Source organism: Sander vitreus, chromosome 21 (genome assembly GCF_031162955.1).
Source record: "Sander vitreus isolate 19-12246 chromosome 21, sanVit1, whole genome shotgun sequence".
Lineage (NCBI taxonomy): Eukaryota > Metazoa > Chordata > Actinopteri > Perciformes > Percidae > Sander > Sander vitreus.
In genome coordinates this window covers 11,958,765-11,979,345 of record NC_135875.1, presented here as the reverse complement: position 1 = coordinate 11,979,345, position 20,581 = coordinate 11,958,765, and the positions used below count along the sequence as shown (strand labels likewise).

The 20,581-nt window shown below is 40.1% G+C and overlaps 1 protein-coding gene across 1 annotated transcript; it reads left to right on the top strand.

Annotated features, from left to right (window-relative positions):
• The first annotated feature begins 1,174 nt into the window (after positions 1–1,174).
• Positions 1,175–20,271, top strand: LOC144535975 (synaptic vesicle membrane protein VAT-1 homolog). Its single transcript, XM_078278822.1, has 6 exons — positions 1,175–1,807; positions 8,296–8,503; positions 10,645–10,815; positions 11,024–11,113; positions 15,287–15,525; positions 16,493–20,271. Exons 1-6 carry the CDS (start codon positions 1,427–1,429, stop codon positions 16,679–16,681), a joined length of 1,278 nt encoding a protein of 425 aa, XP_078134948.1. The 5' UTR covers positions 1,175–1,426; the 3' UTR covers positions 16,682–20,271.
• The last annotated feature ends 310 nt before the right edge of the window (positions 20,272–20,581 follow it).

Below are 20,581 nucleotides of genomic sequence, written 5' to 3'. Positions count from 1 at the left end.
TAAAATAAATTGTATTTTTTCTCTTTGGGGAGTAAAGTTAATTTCTCATCAATAACTAATACATGTCACAAACTTGCAAGGGGTTTGGGGGGAACACACCTCAGATTGGGTCCCATATTTGCACAATCTAAAACTAAACGTACCCTACATTTTTAATGCAAAAAAGTGGTGACTTCTTTAGATGGTCACGAACTGGAGACAATACTTTATGTAGCCAATATGCACCAGATAGTCATAACATTATTTAACTCCTTCATGTGTTTTCTCCAGCTGTGACCTCAAACAATCCCATTTCATCCTCCCAGACTCCCGTGTCCGGGATTTGATGCTTTCCGCAGCTCTCTGGCTCGCATCTCAGCTTTTTGCCAACAACACAGATCCGTCACTTTTCAAACTGCGTCAAGCCAGCCACAAACAGGTAGAAAAACATCGGAAGTTACAAGATTTGGCATTAAAATAAAAACTTTTAAAAGTCTTTATTTATAAATTACAATCATTATCCACAATATATATTAAGTACAAATATATTTAGGATATAAACAGCTTATAATTCTCCACTGATCAATTTTAATGTCAATTAGCAGAGTAAGCGATCGCCTATCTAAATGTGATAAACTTTTCAACTCTGCATAACCATCAGTCTAGATATATCTAGACTGGTTATGCAGAGTTGAAAAGTGTGACCTCTACTTTGTCGATTTCAGATAAAAAATAATAATTTATTAATCTCCATTACAGAGAGATTGCTTTAATATTTAGGTTAACATTGGTAATGTGTAATAGCATCCCACCCATACAGAGACGAGGTGTAATTTATAACCTTATCTTGCATTTTATGCACTGTTTCTGTTGAAACACACCTTTACAAAAAAGTGCTATATGATTTATTATTATTTTATTATTAAGCTATTCAAAAGCGAATAGCCTAGATTTCCTTGGTCAGGGTGACCTAATGGCATTGCTAGTTCAATGCTTTTAATAGATTGAAAAAAAAAGTGTGAAATAAACTATACTAATGGTTTATATGCCTATCATGTCTCCTTAATCTCCTAAATACAGGCTTTATGTTTTTTAAACTATACTAGACAAATGCATTGCTTTTGAGTCACCGGAAGTTTTTTATTGTGAAAATCAAAACCGGAATTAATGTTTTACACGTGTCTTTTTTGACCTATGGGTTTGACGTCTGTCACTTGTTGAGCGGAGCCAAAGCCCTTCTACTTATTAGAAATTCTTTGGCGGAGCGCACACACAGGAAACGCCGCAGGGACCTATTCCTATACCGCCGCAGGGACCTATACCAGAAATATTTGCATTCAACAGGACTGTTTCATTTTCCTTGGGTGTTTATTTTTTAAAGAAACGCTCAGATAGGCTGAACTATCGCTGAAAACCTAGAAGGGCACTCATATTACAAGTGGTTATCATGTCTGGCGAAGAGGCTCCAACTCTGCAGCAACAACCTGAGCAGGAGAAGAAGCTCGACGAACCTCCGCCCGCTGCTTCAGAAGCACCGCAAGAGTCAGGGAGCAGCCCTGCGGCCGAGGAGAAGCCTCTCTCCTTCCGGTCTCTGGTCCTAACGGGTTACGGGGGCTATGATAAAGTCAAGCTGCAGGTGAAGACGCAGAAGCAGCCGCAGCTGGAGGCAGGAGAGGTCCTGGTGCACGTCAAGGCGTGCGGGCTAAACTTCGCCGAGCTACTGGGCAGACAGGGGCTGTACGAGCTGCTGCCCGCCCCGCCTGTCACCATGGGAATGGAGGGCTCCGGGGTGATTGAAGCAGTCGGGGAGGATGTGAAGGACAGGAAGGTGAGTAAAGGCCTGCTGAATGCACTCACACCCACAAAATGCCACTAAGCCCATGGACAAAGTCCAGTCATGTGGCGTGGAGCTGCTGAGGATGTAGCTTTGATTTAATCCGGAGTTTACAGAAGTGTTTCTGGAATAAGTGTTTCTGGACTGGACACCTGCATCCTATTGGTTCTCAGTGGCACATGGGTTGTCACTGGCGGCCAAAACAAGCTAGTAATCTTTTCCAAACACTAAACCAGATTTTTTTTCTCTTGAGTTCCCCATCTTTGTTTTGTGAAAACATTAGAGAAATGAAGAAAACCTGTTAACTGTCTGCCTTTTGAAGGCAGAAAACTGCAAACGGCAGCCATTTCATCACCGTTTATTTGAAGAAAAGTCTATTAATGAGATCCTCTCATTTCTCCAGAGGGTCATAGTGAAAAACAGTTTAGATGTAATGTTAATGCTTTGACTCAGAAAAATGCCCAAATTATTCAGATGGCTGCATTTTCAATTTCCAAAAGCCAAAGCTGATGCCTTTCAATTGTTGTCACACCAACAGTCTAAAATAAACCAAATATTCAAGATTTCAATGATATAAAACACAGGAAAGAAGATAATACTGACAATTGATAGACTGTAATCTCAATGTGATTCTTTTCCCTGGTAAAATAAATGTAATCGAATGTTTCAGCTCGATATCTAACAATGTCATCTATTTGTACAAACAGCCTTTTTCATGCTTTAAAACATCTCTGTGCAAGAGGTTGTACATGCAGAGTAAAAAGCAGAACCCCGTGATAAATAACCTCCATCAGTCTAATCCATTGCTGCAAAATGTAACATTCTGTCATTATGAATAGTTAGTGTTTGATTTACAGCGTGTCCTTGAAGTGTGTTAACATTCTTCTCCCCGGCACATGAGAACATTTACCTTCTCCTTGATTAGAGCTTTACAGAGGTTAAGTTTTATGGAGTTTTTGATTTATCAAGTCTGAAGAAAAAGTGCAAATATGCTTTGTGTCTGTACCTCATTTCAATCCAGTCACTGGTCTGTATGAACTGTATGAAGCATACAGGCAAATTTTCCTGAGATACTGCAAAGCTCATCTCAGAGCGTCCAGAGGCCACTGGTTATGTGTACTGTGTTTTTTTTTTTTTAACAATATATGGAGGATGAAGCCATAGTGACTCATTGCAAGCATGACTTCATGTCACAGGTTTTTGCAAAAAAAACTCCAGTTTTCACTTGGGAGGTTGAGATGTGTTTACTTGCACTGGTACAAACAATCCAAGTAGCAGAACTTTGATTTTCTTATGTTCTGCATGCTTATGGAAGACCCAAAACACTCATATTTGAATAATTTACAGGACTTTTCAGCTGTGTCATTGGGTTCAGCAGAGGAGCGTTATTTTTTATGTAAATTTCCGCAACAGATGACTCTCATGCAGAAATCTGGGAATAATAATGGCAATAATTTCATCCTTCTGGAAACTAAAGAAGTTTTTTTGCATTAGGATCTGAATAAGTTGAACCGTGGTCTGCTCTTCTTTGCCAATGTTTTAAGTGAAGCATTCAGAGAGCTTTGCACAGTTAATCATTACATTCAATCATCGTTCCGCAACGCCTCATATACCGACGCTTTGTCACGGCCCTCTGCGTCAGATAGCGACTCACAAGGCACTCACTCACTACGTGCACATGCGGCTGGACCAGCTATTAAACAAAGAACAGAGAAGCTCTGATTGCAACACACACACACAGAGGGAGTGTGACATCATTCTCTATTCAGGATGCCATTACTTTACAAGTTTCTAGGCTATTAAGTTTTAACATATGCGTTTTGTAATACCGATGCTCCTCCCTGTCCCTCTGTGTCAGTATGGAATTTCCCACTCTTCTCATTCCTCACCTCATCCTTCTCTCCATTTTGAAGCACAATAATCCTATAAGGGGAGGGGTACGTTCACAAAACCTCCTTTCGGAAGGAAGCCGCAAAACAAGACACCACAAAACCCCACATGAAATGGTCACGCTTAGGTTAAGATTCACGATTGTTGGTTAGTTTGATGTAAGAATCTGTGTGGGACTGCAGTCGGGGATACATCAGGCTCACAGAGCAGCAGACAATTACATTAAGGGAAGACAAAGTGTTTACAGAGAGAGGGTGATCCTGTTTTACTCTGGCAAGATGGAGCCAGGCTCGAGCAGCAAGGCCTCTCCAGATGAGGACAGTAGGGTGTGGCTGGTTCATAAGACGCAGGGAAAGCAGACAGAGCAGATGTGTGATGTAGGATCCCCTTACAGCTCGTCTTTCCAGACTCCAGATCCAGCATAACCTCGTCACAGATGTCTCTAGATAAAAAGTGTCGGGGTTCAAAGATTATGCCTTTATAACTTGATTGATATTTTGGAAGGCTGAGCAGTAATTTCCGTGCTAAACCATTCCTACCGGTCGCTTTGAAATAAATGCACCATCTGTTCTGCCAATAAAGTCTTTAATCAAGTTAATGTTGTGTGATGAAAGGATGTATAGCAATGTGTTCTATACTTAGCTCAGTACATTATTTTGTCAATTTAGAGCAGGTGCCTGATGTTTTATAATGAATGCATTATGAGTAATGTATATTTGATTATTGTAAAACAAAACAACAATTTATTTAATGTTTTCCTGTGTCTGCTATTAAGAAGTCACATCTGTTGAATCAATTAGGCCTGTCACGATAACAAATTTTGCTGGACGATAAATTGTCCCAGAAATTATTGCGATAAACGATAATATTGTCGTTCTGAGACCATTTTCATCTAATATAATGATAATGGCATAATAATGCAGGTACACCTTTTCAAAGATCAATAAACTTTTATTTCTAAAGAATATTTAACACTGGAACTGGAAGACATTTTAAATATCCACAATATGTCTTTGACCTCCTGTAGTATGTCGTCTTTCACGCTGTTGTACAGTTGTGGAATTGCCGTTTGTGACACGTATGTTCTCCCAGGCAATTCGTACTGGCTGTCAAATGTTTGCAGCATTCGTCGAGTGTTTGTGCGATAGACTACAGACTCTGTAGTACATTTAACAATTATTTATTAAACACTAAATATTAAATTTAAATAATATATAATTAATAAATTGTGGCTATCTGCCACATGCCAAGTAAATGTTTGTATCAAAATAGTTCTGTTTTTCAGTCTTCATTTTGGCGAAGGTGCAGCTACTTTCTTCTGCTCCTCTGCTGTCTGGCCAACACCCACACCCACACCCACACACACCCACACACACACACACACACACACCCACACACACCCACACCCACACCCACACACACCCACACTCAGACCCACAGACACAAACACTGGCGCACACACAAAAACTGGCGCACACACCAAACGCCAGCCACCACGTCACTTCTGTTTACTGATAGCTATTGTTTACCTCAGGCTAATTAATTAGCTATTAAGTGGCAATTTTTGGCAGCCAGCCTTCCAAAAGAATGCACAATGAAATTAAATAACAGATCATTAACCTTTGACCGACAAGCAGGTAACGGAGTCTCAGTTCACCGTCCGGGAGCCTCTGACACACTGACAGCTGTAGGCTTGTACCGGTTAATGTTCTGTGCATTGTCGGACACATGCAGCCACTTTCCTCCTTATCTGCAAAGTGCTGCGGGAAACCCTGCTCCAACAACCAGTGTTTTCTCTGTCTCTATCTCCCCCCACACACACACACACACACACACAAAGACCATGCGACTGACAAGAGGGTTCACTCCTCGTTACACTAAGGAACCGAGAGTGGTCATTCAGTCAGAGAGAGAGAGAGAGAGAGCAAATGGAAGCTAATTTTTTTTTATCGTGGCCTACCTGTGAGTCTGTAACTTCACTCTGCAAAATAAAATAGTTGTTTTTAGAACATGAATTCATGATAATTGGGGCCAACACCCCAGTGCATAATTACACTATTATTACAACCCACATTGTGGACAATGTGAAATAACTGAAAACATGTCTGATGTCTGACCCAGACTGTAAACATGTAGAAAAACAGGATATTCTTAGCCAATAGTCATTGTATTTTATTGATACAAGATTGATTATTAATATATTAATTATTAATATTACAACATCATAACAGGCTTTTACATGTGGAGGTCAACAAGAACCCATGGATTGTGAGCACAGCACATGGAGACCTTTGACCCTCCAGCAAGCATAGTAAACATGTACATGTTACCCATATTTTCCACCAGACGCGTCTCTGCTGCGTTCCAGCTGCGCCACAGTTTTGTTCCGTCCTCCGCCATGTGCCATACCACACTGGGAGCACCTCAGAACCGGAGCGTCTTGCCTGCCCAACTCGCAGATTTTTATTGTCTCTTCAAGTACTTAAAGGGGAACTAAGCAGTTTTTTAGCTTAACTTGACTTAACTGAACAGCTTCGGAGTCATTGGAATGGTTATTACATCAAAGAGGCAGCAAGAAGTAACATTTGTCACACCGTGTTTATATTTCAATGCATGATATAAACAGCAGGAACAGTGTCTATCTTAGTTTGCTGGCAAACGTTTTTAGAGTAACTGATTTAAATAAACAGCAGGTTTCCACACAAACTTTACTGTCCTACTTCAAACATCACCTCACTTACCTCAGTTTATGCCTGCGTTCCAGGAACTGAGCTCAGCCTTTTTAAAATTGACAATCATGCGTTATTTGAGGTCACCCAGCGGGTGTTTGAAAACATTTCATAAGACCAGAGGTTGAGACATTTTGTCAACCCCAAAAAGGAGCATCTGAGTCATCTGAGATGGAAGTAAAAGCTGGAAGTAAGAGCTATTAGTTATCTCACTACAACAGATGCATACAAAATGTGTTTGTGGGTTTTTTATTGTCTTTCTGTGTGTGTTTGTCATCTGTCTATTCTTGTGATGTTTGTGTGCAGCAGGATGGGGGTGTGGCTCAGAGCTCTTGGGGCTGTTTTAACAGGAAGCTGTGCAGCGTTGACAAACGGACTTCTTTCCTGAGCCTTTCACTGTCAAGTTTCATAACACCAGTAATACTTTTACAATAGCACATTCCTGTGGAGGAAAGCAGGAACAACATTTCCCACAATTCCCCTTTGAATTGCCTCTGAACTCATTTGAACAGAAATAGTTCAGGTACATGCAGCAGGTTTCATGTAATCTTGTTTAAAGCACATGCAGCATGTTTTAAGCTGGCTGTGAGGTCTCAAGGCCAATTTTCTGGACTCCTGTAAAAAGAATGATGTAGAGAGAAAAAAGCCAAACAGACTGAACACATTTAGCGGTACACTTAGCTGAGCTGAACTGGAACGTCAATCAAGGACAAACAAGGAAAATGTATTTGTGACTATTTTGATAATTGTTTTAGTCATCTTTCAAGCAAAAATACAAAACCTTTACTGGTTCCAGCTTCTCACATGTGAGGATTTTCTGATTTCTTGCGTCATATATTGTATGTGCCTAGACTGGGTAAACCCAGCCCGATCTGCTGGAGATTTGATTTCGCCCTGCAGCTCAGGCTGGAAACCTGTACATTTATCTATCCTGCTTCCGTTACAAATTTGCGGGAACCAATCACAAACTGGCTTACCCACCTGGCGCGCTATTGGTGGGTATAACACGATGATGATAGAGAAGCGACCAAGCAGCTTTTTGTTTACATTCAACAAGCCGGCCACCGAAGCGCAGCATTCCATGGCAGCAACCCATTGATGCCGCTGTCGCTGCTACGTCACCGGATCGTTGGTCTGATTGGTTAAAGGACTATCCAATTGCCTACGGAGTCATTTGAACTCTGCCCGTTGATCACGCCTCTTGTGCAGAGAAAATACGGAGCAGACTCCCCAGACTAATGTTCAATCTTAAAAGATTGAGCTTGGTCTGTTGATAGCCAGAATAGTATGTGCCAGTACATTAGCCCAATCATCATCACTTGAAAATGTTAATGGCCATTTTTCACTATTTCATATGCTAAACAATACATCGGTCAAGAAAATATTTGACAGAGTAATCAATGAAAATAATTATTGGTTGCAGATATGGTTCCAGTAGTTTAAATGTAATCCTAAAGAACCCGTTAAACATTTCAAGGAATTTGAGTTGAGTTACTTCCTTTGTAAGGAATATGTATGTTGACAGAGCACAGCAGTAATGTAATAACTTGCCCTCATGTCGTTCAACTTTTACATCCGATGATTTCCTGCCTGCTTGACCTTCATTTTCTATTTGACTGTAGCACTGACAAGTGCAAAGTGATGGTGACACAAGAGATTGACTTATGCAGAGGCAGTTACTTCTCATGTTCGCACATCTGTCTTGTGACCTTAAAGAGTCAGGACTAGGGTTGCAAAATTCTAGGAATATTCATGGTGGAAACTTTGGTACTAGTCATAACACACACACACACACCATCACCACGGTGATCGCCTCAGTAACTTTCTCTCCTCCCTCCCTCTCTTCCTCTCTCGTTCCCTCAGGTGGGGGACCGAGTCATTGTGTTGAGCCGCAGTGGCATGTGGCAGGAAGTGGTTGTTGTGTCCGCCAACCTCACCTTTCCCATGCCCGAGCAGATGAGCTTTGAGGAAGGTGCTGCGATCCCCGTTAACTACCTAACTGCCTACATGATGCTGTTTGAGATGGCCAACGTGAGGCCGGGCAAGAGTGTTCTCATCCACATGGCAGCAGGTAAGACACACAGTGAATACTGAAAACCTAAAGCAGTGAGTGTATTCTGCACGCAACAGTTTATCCCAAATAAAATCAGTGGTGTCTGAAATACTGATAAGCAACACATAATGAAGAACTTTTTTTTTTTTTTTTTTTTTTTTCAGTGCCACTTGAAAATATGACACTATAATAATGAAGATACATCACCCCTGCAAGTTATGACAAAGTCTGCCTTCTTCTGCCTCTGTTTGATTTACAGTAAATATACTGTAGAATTTGACAGTTTTGATTATTGAATCATCATTTAAGTTATTTATTTTAAAAAAAGGTAAACAAAACAACTGCTGGTTACACGTGAACAGTTGCAACAGTTCTTTCTGTTTGTAAATTTAATATCTTTTGATTTTTGACTTTGTTAGTCGGACAAAGCAAGCAACGTGAAGATGTCTCCCTGGGTTCTTTAAAGTTGTCGAAAGCCATTTTTCAGTATTTCTGACATTTCATAAACAATACGCCGAATTAAATTGAAAAAGATAACAGTATAAACATTATACATGGCCAGTTAACCTACATTGTGATTTCAGCCACGATTGATCTCCTCAAACTAAATCAGTGGTTTCCATTATGTTGTACGGTTGGACAGACAGGTCTCCCCGTGATTTAATTGTGACGTATAACAAACATGTCCCCTCAGTCTCCTGGGTAACCTGTGAAGAGTCACACAGCTAATCACTTCTCTAAATGCAGCCGCATTTCTGTGTTGAAAAATAATCAACCGAGAGGGGGGGGGTGTGTGTGTCTGTGTGTGTCTGTGTGCGTGCGCAGCGTATTCATAAAGTGGAAAATGGGATCATTATCAGGCATGGTTGCTTTGGCAACTCCTGACATTTGCTATAGTGTTCATGTAAACACAGTAGGATGGAAACAATTGATATGAATCTTTAAACAAACTTTTGCTCAGAGAAAATATATAAATGTAGGTATACAATAAATGGGAAATTATGGGAGCTTTTATAGTGGGATTGTTTTAACTGCTGTTTTAAAAATTTCATCCAATTTGACATTTTATTTACTTTCAAAAATCACAGCAGTTCTCGGATAACACGTTCTTATTTTAGTTATAATTCCAGATTGATCATGCATTACCTGTGCCTTATTGTGCTATACTTGATATGTGTTATGTGGTATGTTAACCTGAGAGGTGCAGACACACACTCAGATGTTCTCTTAAGGGTGGTCCTCTCATAAAACCTTTCACATGGGCTGCAAAACATCTTTAGGAGAACACTGTGTGCACTTCAGTTGTTTAAAGTTATTGATGGTAATTATGCGTATTATGTAATATTGGAGTGCTGGGAATTTTGACACAGTGTATTTCCAAAATTGTGAGCATAGCTGTATTAGAGATAAATATTTCAAATTGCTTTGCTGCTTTGGAGTCACTAGTTGCAAATGATAAGCATCATTTCTCAGCACATAAAATTAACATCAGATGGGCGCCCAGATAGCTCAGTTGGTAGAGCGGGTGCCCATATATAGGGGTTTGCTCCTCGACGCAGCTGGCCCGGGTTCGGCTCCGACCTGCGGCCCTTTGCTGTCATTCCCCCCTCTCTCTCCCCTTTCATGTCTTCAGCTGTCCTGTTGAATAAAGGCCTAAAAATGCCCAAAACATAATCTTAAAAAAAGAAATAAACATCAGATGTTAGTGGGTAAAAGAATGATTTGTTCAAGCTTTTTTTATAAACTCAGTTGACTCCGTTGTCTTTTTAACGAGTCACAAGCCTTTATGCCATTTTTGTCATCTTTGTTATAAGTTATTTATTATATGTTTAAAAGATGTTAATGCTGCAGTAACTCAGATAGCTCAGTGTTTATCAACCCCTCTTGAGTCCCAAGTACACAGGTCAGTTAATATCAGCATCCACCATCACGGTCCAGTGCTCTTCTTAATTCCCCCCCCCTCTCTCTCAATGGCCAAGTTTCAGTGTTGTGTGTGTGGGTGGCTGTCAGCTGACCTGTATGAATCAGGATCATGACTGAGCCATACAATACAGCCTTGTGAGGTATTGCGTATTTGTGTAAAAAGTACTTAAAGCCAGTGTCGTTTCACTGAGTATTTCAGAGGGGTCACACTGAGGTTGCTGTCTGCACATCTATAGGTGGTGTTGGTTTTGCTGTTACCCAGCTGTGTCAGACTGTGCCAGATGTGACGGTTTTTGGCACGGCATCAGCCCCCAAACATGAGACCATTGCTCAAGGCGGGGTAACTCACCCCATCGACTACCGCACCAAAGACTACGTGGAGGAAATCCGTAAAATCAGCCCGAAGGGTGAGAAAACACAGAAATGCACATAGTGTTTAAACACAAAATCCATAAATCCTTACCTGTCATGCCTGGCCAGTCATATTTTTATATTTAATGTTAACACAATGTCAGTGTCTTTTGTTTGTTGATATAGAGACATAGAACGTTCCTCATCTTTATATTTTCTTTCCATCCATTTCTTTTTTTTTTTTTTTATTCTGTCTCTCTACAGGAGTGGACATCGTCCTTGACCCACTTGGTGGTTCCGACACCCAGAAAGGCTTTAGTTTGCTGAAACCTTTGGGCACACTTATAGTCTTTGGTAAGACATCTGGATTTGTTAGGTCTCCCTTAATGTATTTGTATTTATGCCTTATTTTACCTGCTTAAATGTTGATGCTTTTATTCTGTTTAGCATCATTTTAATCCAAAAATGAATAGACCTCAATGGTAGCTAACAGAGGTGGAAAGTACCTTAAGTACATTTACTGAAGTACTGTACTTTAGTACAGTTTGTGGTACTTTACCTGAGTATTTCCATTTAATGCTACTGTACTCCACTACAATTCAGAGGGAGATATTGTGCTTTTAATTCAATTCAATTCAATTCAATTTATAGTGTAAAATCATAACAGGAATTATCTCAGGACACTTTACAGATAGAGTAGGTCTAGACCACACTCTAGAATTTACAAGGACCCAACAATTCCAGTGATTCCCCCAAGAGCATGCATTAATGCGTAAGTGGCAAGGAAAAACTCGCTTTTAGGAAGAAACCTCGGACAGACCCAGGCTCTTGGTAGGCAGTGTCTGACGGTGCCGGTTGGGGGTATGATGAACAATGGCAATAATAGTCACAATAAAGATATTGTAATAGTTATAATAGTTCATGGTGTCGTAGAGCACAGCAGGGCATAACAGGGCGTTGGCCGGACATAGCAAGTCGAAGCCGGGCATTGCAGTGCGTAGCAGGGTGTGATAGGGCACAGCAGGGCGTAGGGCAGGACCACGGCGACAGCTGCCACCATGATGTAGGTGCCATCATGATCCAAGATGATGATGCTGGGCGGAAAATGAACATAAGGACTCCGGGGAATAAGCTCCCCGGAGCTATGTTAGTAACAAGCATTTCTGTGACACGAATACACACAGATGGAAAGAGAGAGGAGAGAGAAGCTCAGTGTGTCCAAGGAGGTACCCCGGTAGTCTAGAACTATAACCGCATAACTAAGAGCTGCAGAGAAGGGGAGATAGGGAGGCTGTGTTCCGTGATTGTGGCTACACGCCTTCCCCCGCTGGTCTAGGCTAACGCTGCGACTCATTACTCCCTAAGTATATGTAAGCTTTCTATGGGGAGAAGCAGAGATAGGGTGGGGGTGCGCCATGACTGTGGCTACACACCTTCCCCCGCCGGTCTAGGCAAACGCTGCAACTCCTCACTCCCTAACTATAAGCTTTATCGAAGAGGAGAGTTTTAAGTTTACTCTTAAAGGTGGTGACAGTGTCTGCCTCCCGAACCCAGACTGGGAGCTGGTTCCACAGGAGAGGAGCCTGATAGCTAAATGCTCTGGCTCCCATTTTACTTTTAGAGACTCTAGGAACCACAAGTAACTCTGCATTCTGGGAGCGCAGTGCTCTAGTGGGACAATAAGGTACTATGAGCTCTTCAAGATATGATGGTGCTTGACCATTTAGAGCTTTGTAGGTCAGGAGAAGGATTTTAAATTCAATCCTGGATTTTACAGGAAGCCAATGCAGATACAGGAGAAATATGATCTCTTTTCTTAGTTCTTGTCAGAACACGCACTGCAGCATTCTGGATCAGCTGGAGAGTCCTACGAGTTTTATTTGAGCATCCTGATAATAGGGAATTACAATAGTCCAGCCTGGAAGTAACAAATGCATGGACTAGTTTTTCAGCATCGTTTTGAGACAGGATGTTCCTAATTTTGTTGTTACGAAGGTGAAAAAAGGCTGTTCTAGAGGTTTGTTTTAAGTGGGCGTTAAAGGATATATCCTGATCAAAAATAACTCCTAGATTTCTGACAGTAGTGCTGGAGGCCATGGCAATGCCATCTAGAGTAATTATATCTTGGGATAATGATGTTCGGAGGTGTTTAGGGCCCAGCACAATAACTTCACAACTTTTGTTTGAGTTTAACATCAGGAAATTGTAGGTCATCCATGATTTGATATTTCTAATGCATACTTGAAGTTTAGCTAACTGACTGGTTTCGTCTGGCTTGATTGATAAGTATAATTGGGTGTCATCTGCATAACAGTGAAAGTTAATTGAGTGTTTCCTAATAATATTGCCTAGAGGAAGCATATACAAGGAGAAAAGAATTGGTCCAAGCACTGAGCCTTGAGGAACACCATGGCTAACTTTAGCGTACTTGGAGGATTTATCGTTGATATTGACAAATTGAGATCGTTCAGAGAAATAGGACTTTAACCAGCTTAGTGCGATTCCTTTAATGCCAACTAAATGTTCCAGTCTCTGTAAAAGGATGGTATGGTCAATAGTTTCGAATGCAGCACAAAGATCTAATAAGACAAGTATGGAGACAAGTCCTTTGTCAGCAGCAATTAGAAGGTCGTTAGTAATTTTCACCAGTGCCGTCTCTGTGCTATGATGCTTTCTAAATTTTTATCTGACAGCTTAAGGTGCAAGTTACTTTGAAGACACCCTAATAAATAGTATATAGTACATACTGTATACTATTGCTCAACAAAACAAAATCCAAGGACAAGAGTCATCTCAGGTGCCAAAATTGAATTGGAACACAGTTCTATTAAATACTTTTTTTTATTATGTCTATGTTCTACAAGATACAGTAGCTATACATAGCTATAAATGAATCTCCTTGTGTTTTTTTTTAATGTACAATGGGGCAAAAAAGTATTTAGTCAGCCACCAATTGTGCAAGTTCTCCCACTTAAAAAGATGAGAGAGGCCTGTAATTTTCATCGTAGGTACCCTTCAACTATGTGAGACAAAATGAGAAAATAAAATCCAGAAAATCACATTGTAGGATTTTTAATGAATTTATTTGCAAATTATGGTGGAAAATAAGTATTTGGTCAATAACAAAAGTTCATCTCAATACTTTGTTATATACCCTTTGTTGGCAATGACAGAGGTCAAACGTTTTCTGTAAGTCTTCACAAGGTTTTCACACACTGTTGCTGGTATTTTGGCCCATTCCTCCATGCAGATCTCCTCTAGAGCAGTGATGTTTTGGGGCTGTCGCTGGGCAACACAGACTTTCAACTCCCTCCAAAGATTTTCTATGGTGTTGAGATCCAGGACCTTGAAATGCTTCTTACGAAGCCACTCCTTCGTTGCCCCGGCGGTGTGTTTGGGATCATTGTCATGCTGAAAGACCCAGCCACGTTTCATCTTCAATGCCCTTGCTGATGGAAGGAGGTTTTCACTCAAAATCTCACGACACATGGCCCCATTCATTCTTTCCTTTACACGGATCTGTCATCCTGGTCCCTTTGCAAAAAACAGCCCCAAAGCATGATGTTTCCATCCCCATGCTTCACAGTAGGTATGGTGTTCTTTGGATGCAACTCAGCATTCTTTCCCCTCCAAACACGACGAGTTGAGATTTAAGTTCTGTTTTGGTTTCATCTGACCATATGACATTCTCCCAATCCTCTTCTGGATCATCCAAATGCTCTCTAGCAAACTCCAGACGGGCCTGGACTTGTACTGGCTTAAGCAGGGGGACACGTCTGGCACTGCAGGATTTGAGTCCCTGGCGGCGTAGTGTGTTACTGATGGTAGCCTTTGTTACTTTGGTCCCAGCTCTCTGCAGGTCATTCACTAGGTCCCCCCGTGTGGTTCTGGGATTTTTGCTCACCGTTCTTGTGATCATTTTGACTCCATGGGGTGAGTTCTTGCGTGGAGCCCCGGATCGAGGGAGATTATCAGTGGTCTTGTATGTCTTCCCTTTTCTTATAATTGCTCTCACAGTTGATTTCTTCACACCAAGCTGCTTACCTATTGCAGATCTAGGTAGTCTTCCCAGCCTGGTGCAGGTCTACAATTTTGTTTCTGGTGTCCTTTGACAGCTCTTTGGTCTTGGCCATAGTGGAGTTTGGAGTGTGACTGTTTGAGGTTGTGGACAGGTGTCTTTTATACTGATAACAAGTTCAAACAGGTGCCATTTTTACAGGTAACGAGTGGAGGACAGAGGAGCCTCTTAAAGAAGAAGTTACAGGTCTGTGAGTGCCAGAAATCTTGCTTGTTTGTAGGTGACCAAATACTTTTTTCCCCGAGGAATTTGCAAATAAATTCATTAAAAATCCTACAATGTGATTTTCTGGATTTTATTTTCTCATTTTGTCTCTCATAGTTGAAGTGTACCTATGATGAAAATTACAGGCCTCTCTCATCTTTTTAAGTGGGAGAACTTGCACAATTGGTGGCTGACTAAATACTTTTTTGCCCCACTGTATTCTGTTCTATTGTGCGTCCTTCTAGGTGCAGCCAATTGTGTGACAGGGCAGAAAAAGAACCTGTTGGCCATGGCAAAGACCTGGTACAACCAGCTCTCTCTCACCACGCTCAAACTGATGCAGTCCAACAAGGCAGTCTGTGGCTTCCACCTGGGCTACATCACTGATGAGCAGCTCATCAGCAGGATTATGTTCAAGCTGCTGGAACTCTATGGGCAGGGAAAGATCAAGCCCCGCATTGACTCATGCTATCACTTTGAGGAGGTTGGTTTAATCATGTTTTAAATCTAAAATGTGAAAGAGGTACTACTTTGAACCATGCATGATATGACCGTTTGGGCTGAGGTGAAACAGTATCTATCTTCTTATTGAAGGCAAAACTTTATAAAGATATCTTTGAAAAAGAGAAGAAATTCAATCATATTCCTTGTCTTTCAGACATATTGGGAAATACACGTATACACTTTCTTGCTGAGGGTTAGATGAGAAGATCAATACCACTCATAGAAATAAGAGTGGTATCAATCTTCTCAACTAAGCCTCTGCGAATTAGCATATTTCCAAATATGTCGAACAATTTCCTAAATGTTTGAATACAAAATAAGTACTTAATGTTTTCTCAGCTGCACACTTACAGTATACACAGTAAAGTATACGTACATCACACAGGAGGAGCTCCACTGAAGCTTCTTCTGCATCACAACCTTCTGGTGTTTTCCTTACCTTAGTGCCTCCATCAGATGACGCAGTACTTAGGGGCTGTTGCTAGGTGACGGGTCTACTGTATATTGTTACCGTGGGATCCACTACTTACGTGGATAGCTCTGTGTTTCAAGTTTCTATGGCTGGCTTCGAGGATAGACAGCAGTGTGATGCATTCCCTGGCATTGTGTTTGCAAGCAACAGCTGAGGCAGGAAATATGGCAGAGATACTATGACCATAGATGGAGCCATTGTGTTCATTAATCTTCCTCCTCATTTTGGCTGATGGGTCATTATCGGTCAAATATTCTGGTCATAATTGCTGTTTTTTTTTTTAATAGATTTTATTTATTTAAAATGTATGATACATTAAATCCAAAGGATAAGATACATTTCCAACGTGATGCTAAAAAGCAAGACAGTAAAAAATGCATAAGCTAAAATTAAGCAATAAAAATGTTTTAAGCATCAATTATATCAGTACAAACTAATCCAAACACATCTGTTTTTCTTCTCTGTCTTCTCTCAGGTGACCAATGCCTTCAGGCGCATGCACGAACGCCAAAACATCGGAAAAGTCATCCTTCTTCCTGAAGCAAAAAAGGAGGAAGAGAAGCCAAAGTCCAGCCCTGAGCCGGTAGAAAATGTGGAAAAAACTGAAGCCGCCGTCAACGACAAGAAAGAAGAGACCACAGAGGAAGTTAAAGCTGAGGATTGAGTAAACCGTGTTTATTTGAATGATGTTTTCAAGCACTTCCTGAATGAATTCCCTATTGTTCATTTGTCAAAAAGAGAAGAAAAGTGAGATGCCATGAATTCTTTGACTTTGTCAGTTTTTTCAAATGTTCATGAAGATTTTGTCGCGCAAAATGTCTATATTGTAGTGTCTATGTTGGGAATACTTGTGTTTTAAATAAGAATTAACTGTATTATTGTACATTACGTGAGGAATAATGCCTTCTCATTACAGATGGTTGTTAAAAAATGACAAAATGAAGGCGTGTGGCTTCAAAATTTTAGTTCCCCATGACAACAGCTCTAAAATAAATATTTGCAATGACAACAAACCAGGGCTGGTATGTATAAAGCTTCTAAGAAATGGTCCCAAAAATGGTCCTACATGTATACATGATTATTATTAATATGGGACCTGATGCAAGGCACTTATTCTTAAAGGGTCGAAACAAGCTACAATGTAAGTTAATGGGGCAATTGTCCAGCTTGGATTTACCTTCACAAAAGTTCTTGTTTTGCCACTGACAGACTCAGATTACTATTCTGTGACAACATTATGGAAAGGATCCCTTCAGAGATAGACCTTTAAAACCTCTTTGAGACCATTCTGTTTAACCAGAAACAGCTCTGAGGTCGCTAGCTTTAAACCCACCAGACTCCATTTAAAAAAGCAATACTTTTAGCGTGTATAGAGCCAACATATTTTCACATGTAAATCGGTAAACTATGTGTTTATTTCAACCAAAACTAGAGTTGTAATGGTTGGAAAAGTGGAAAGACGACCCAAAACGGCTTTTCATAGTTTTATTTTGATTCTGTCGACTTTGAATGAAGTGTATTTTACGATGCTAAAATTACTGTTTATTTACATGGAGTCTGGTGGGTTTTCGTGGATGTTTTTATGTTTAAAAAAAGGATCTTACCCTTTAACAGAAAGGTCGACCTCCTTAGAAATCCTTTCCATAATTTTGTCAGACACTGTCAATATTAATCTGAGTCTGTTAGTGGCAAAACGAGCACTTTTGTGAAGGTAAATCCAAGCTGGACAATTGCCCTATTAACTTACATTGTAGCTTGTTTCGCCGCTGCCGACTGCAGCGATCTTGCTTAATACTGGACCAATGTCAAAGATTGTTGTTCCCATCAGTCAGGAGAACTTTTGACGTATATTTGTTAAACAAAAAAGTGTCTTCATACATACCGGCCCTGTTCTGTCTACAAAGTTAAAGATTTGTCTCCATACTTACCTGAAATACATTTCCCGATCTTTGTGTTGTTGTTTTTTTAATCAGCATGATTCATTTGATGAAGTAATGACTAACTGTAATCAAGTTTACCAACCCAAGCCTGTTTTGTCAGTAAGTATTAGTGTGAGACTTGTTATGTGATAGTGGCATAGTAGTGATCGTTCTGGTTTCATGGGTTATGATGCACTACTCCTATTACTATTCCTCATTAATGAATGTTGTTGGACAATAGTCTCTCTTTGGAAAGCCCAGGTCAGTATTGTTTTCTAGTTTGAATTGTTATCATTTGTCTCGCATATTTGTGCCAAGTTTAAAGTCAGCTTTCACCACTGCCGTCAAGCCAACTGTGAATAACAATTAGCGGGACTTCCCTGCCTTGGCACTCGTCGCCGTGGGTTTTCTTCCAAACATTGTCAAGCTGAACTTGAGCTAAAACTGTTTGGCAAGCCATGTGAAGGCAGGCTTTCTTGCCTCGATTGATTAAGCTGCTTTCTTAAATCCTACATTGCCTCTTTGAAATCAAAAATTAGTGCCATGTTTACTGAAATATATAAATATATATAGGGAGTGGGTTGAAAAGAAAAGAAAAACTGAGGTGATGCTTTGCTTTTATGTACTTTGTGCTTCTGTACTCAATACATATTCAGTATAGTTATGGATTATTAAGCTTCCATTTTCTTCACAGTAATAATTTTTATGATTTTCTTTTTAATGTTTCTTTGAATGGATGACCTTAAATAGTGGGCTCAGCATGTTTTGTCCAGCTGTGGGTCTAATTCATTGCTGTGATGCAGAAGACACTACTGAAGCACACAGTTTTCCCTCCATCCGCACCACAGCAGCTCCTCACATTGCTCTCCCCTCCCTCTCATTCCTGCATTCTGTTTCACTCTGGACCTGCGCTCTCTTAAAGCTCTCTCCCAAGGTTTCACAGATAATTATTTATGTTATTTATGTTTGTGACATTCTTTTTTTCTTTTTTTGGCCAGTTTTCCTTCTAGTATGAAGTAAGATCTGATGTGGATTTTAAGAGGGAACTGGAGTTGGTTCATTGTGATTATTTGATGTTTATCTTGTTACAAAAATCTCAGTGTGTAAGATTTTTTTTATTCTTTCAAATTTTATTTTGGGGTGTTCTACTTATTTGTGAACCCACAAGTCTTTTTTTTGCTGGAGTGGTAGAGTAAAATGCAAACAAAAATGCCAGAATTGGAAGTAGAGTGAGACCACTAGCTGCAGCTCTTATAATACATCAATGGCAGCTTTCCCTCTCCCCTCTTTGTCGCAAGTGCAGTGCATGTGCTGAAGAGTCAAAAGGAATGCTCTCTCTCTCTCTCTCTCTCTCTCTCTCTCTCTCTCTCTCTCTCTCTCTCTCTCTCTAGTTCTCTGAAATGAGCTATGATTGGCCAAAGTCTCCAGTGATTGCTAGAAGATCTGAAGCAAACAGAGCCAAGAGGAGGTGCAGAAGTTTAGTTATCTCTCAGACCACTTGAATTACGATATGCTGAAAGATTATTATGGAATTTTGCCCAACAACGCCAAAACTGAAGTGCCTACCACAGCTTAGATAAAGAATAAAAAACACTGCTAAATCCTCTTTGCATATATTTCTGCAATGCTATAAGATTTGACACATTTAACATTATTGCGGGAAATATAGCTACAAGATTACATTGTGCTTAAATGTAATCTTCAAAAGCGGTTGTCTAAAATGTGAGAAAAGAGCCATGTTTCCCATAATAATTTGACAACAGTATACATAAACTGGTACAGTATTCACTCATGCAGCAAGGGACATCTAGTGGTGCAATTGTGCCTTTAAATAAGTAATTAAAATACTCTCCACACTGTTGCCTGTGAATAAAATGAACCATGTAAAATTTAAAACATCCTAAATTCAATTGATCCTCCTCAGTTCAAGAAATATTTTATACTTTGAAATAAGACATTACATTGGTTCAGTTATAAAATTCTAAAACATTGTTATAGCTTATAAAATAAATGTATAATAACCCATTATAATAGCCACCCATGCAAAGATTCTAGCACGCTTTATCACTTATTCAAACATATCTGCAAAAAACATTATTATAAATATGATTGTAATCATTCTGTGAGCCTATTAATCTCTCTGTTGTTATCCATGTTGAGCTCCAAACCATTTGTATCTCAATAAGTAACAGATTTGATGTGTTACTGCATTTATGATGGTGATCAAACAATGCTGCCTTTTTTAATTTTCATACACACTTTATGCACACTTGCCTTCTGTGTTAAATGGCACTAACCTGTCTGTATTATTAATTATTAAAGTGTTATCACATTATGTTCCTGTAAGGTTGTGAATTACTCAATTGATTCTGTAACAGTCAAAAGGGCATTAAGTTGACCCCTATGATTGGGTACTAAGTGAACCCAAGAAAACAAGCAAAGGTGTGATCATATATTTTATCAAATGCCCTACAAAGAAGAAGAACCAATTTGTATTTGGTTGACTAATATTCTTAGACATACATGGCAACCAGCAGGGGTCCTCACCTGGTCACTTTTGTACATGCACTGCACTCAGCTTTTCTTCAGCTCGAGCATCTCTGATTCAGCTTCCTGTTCTGTCCAAGAAACCAAAACTTGACCAT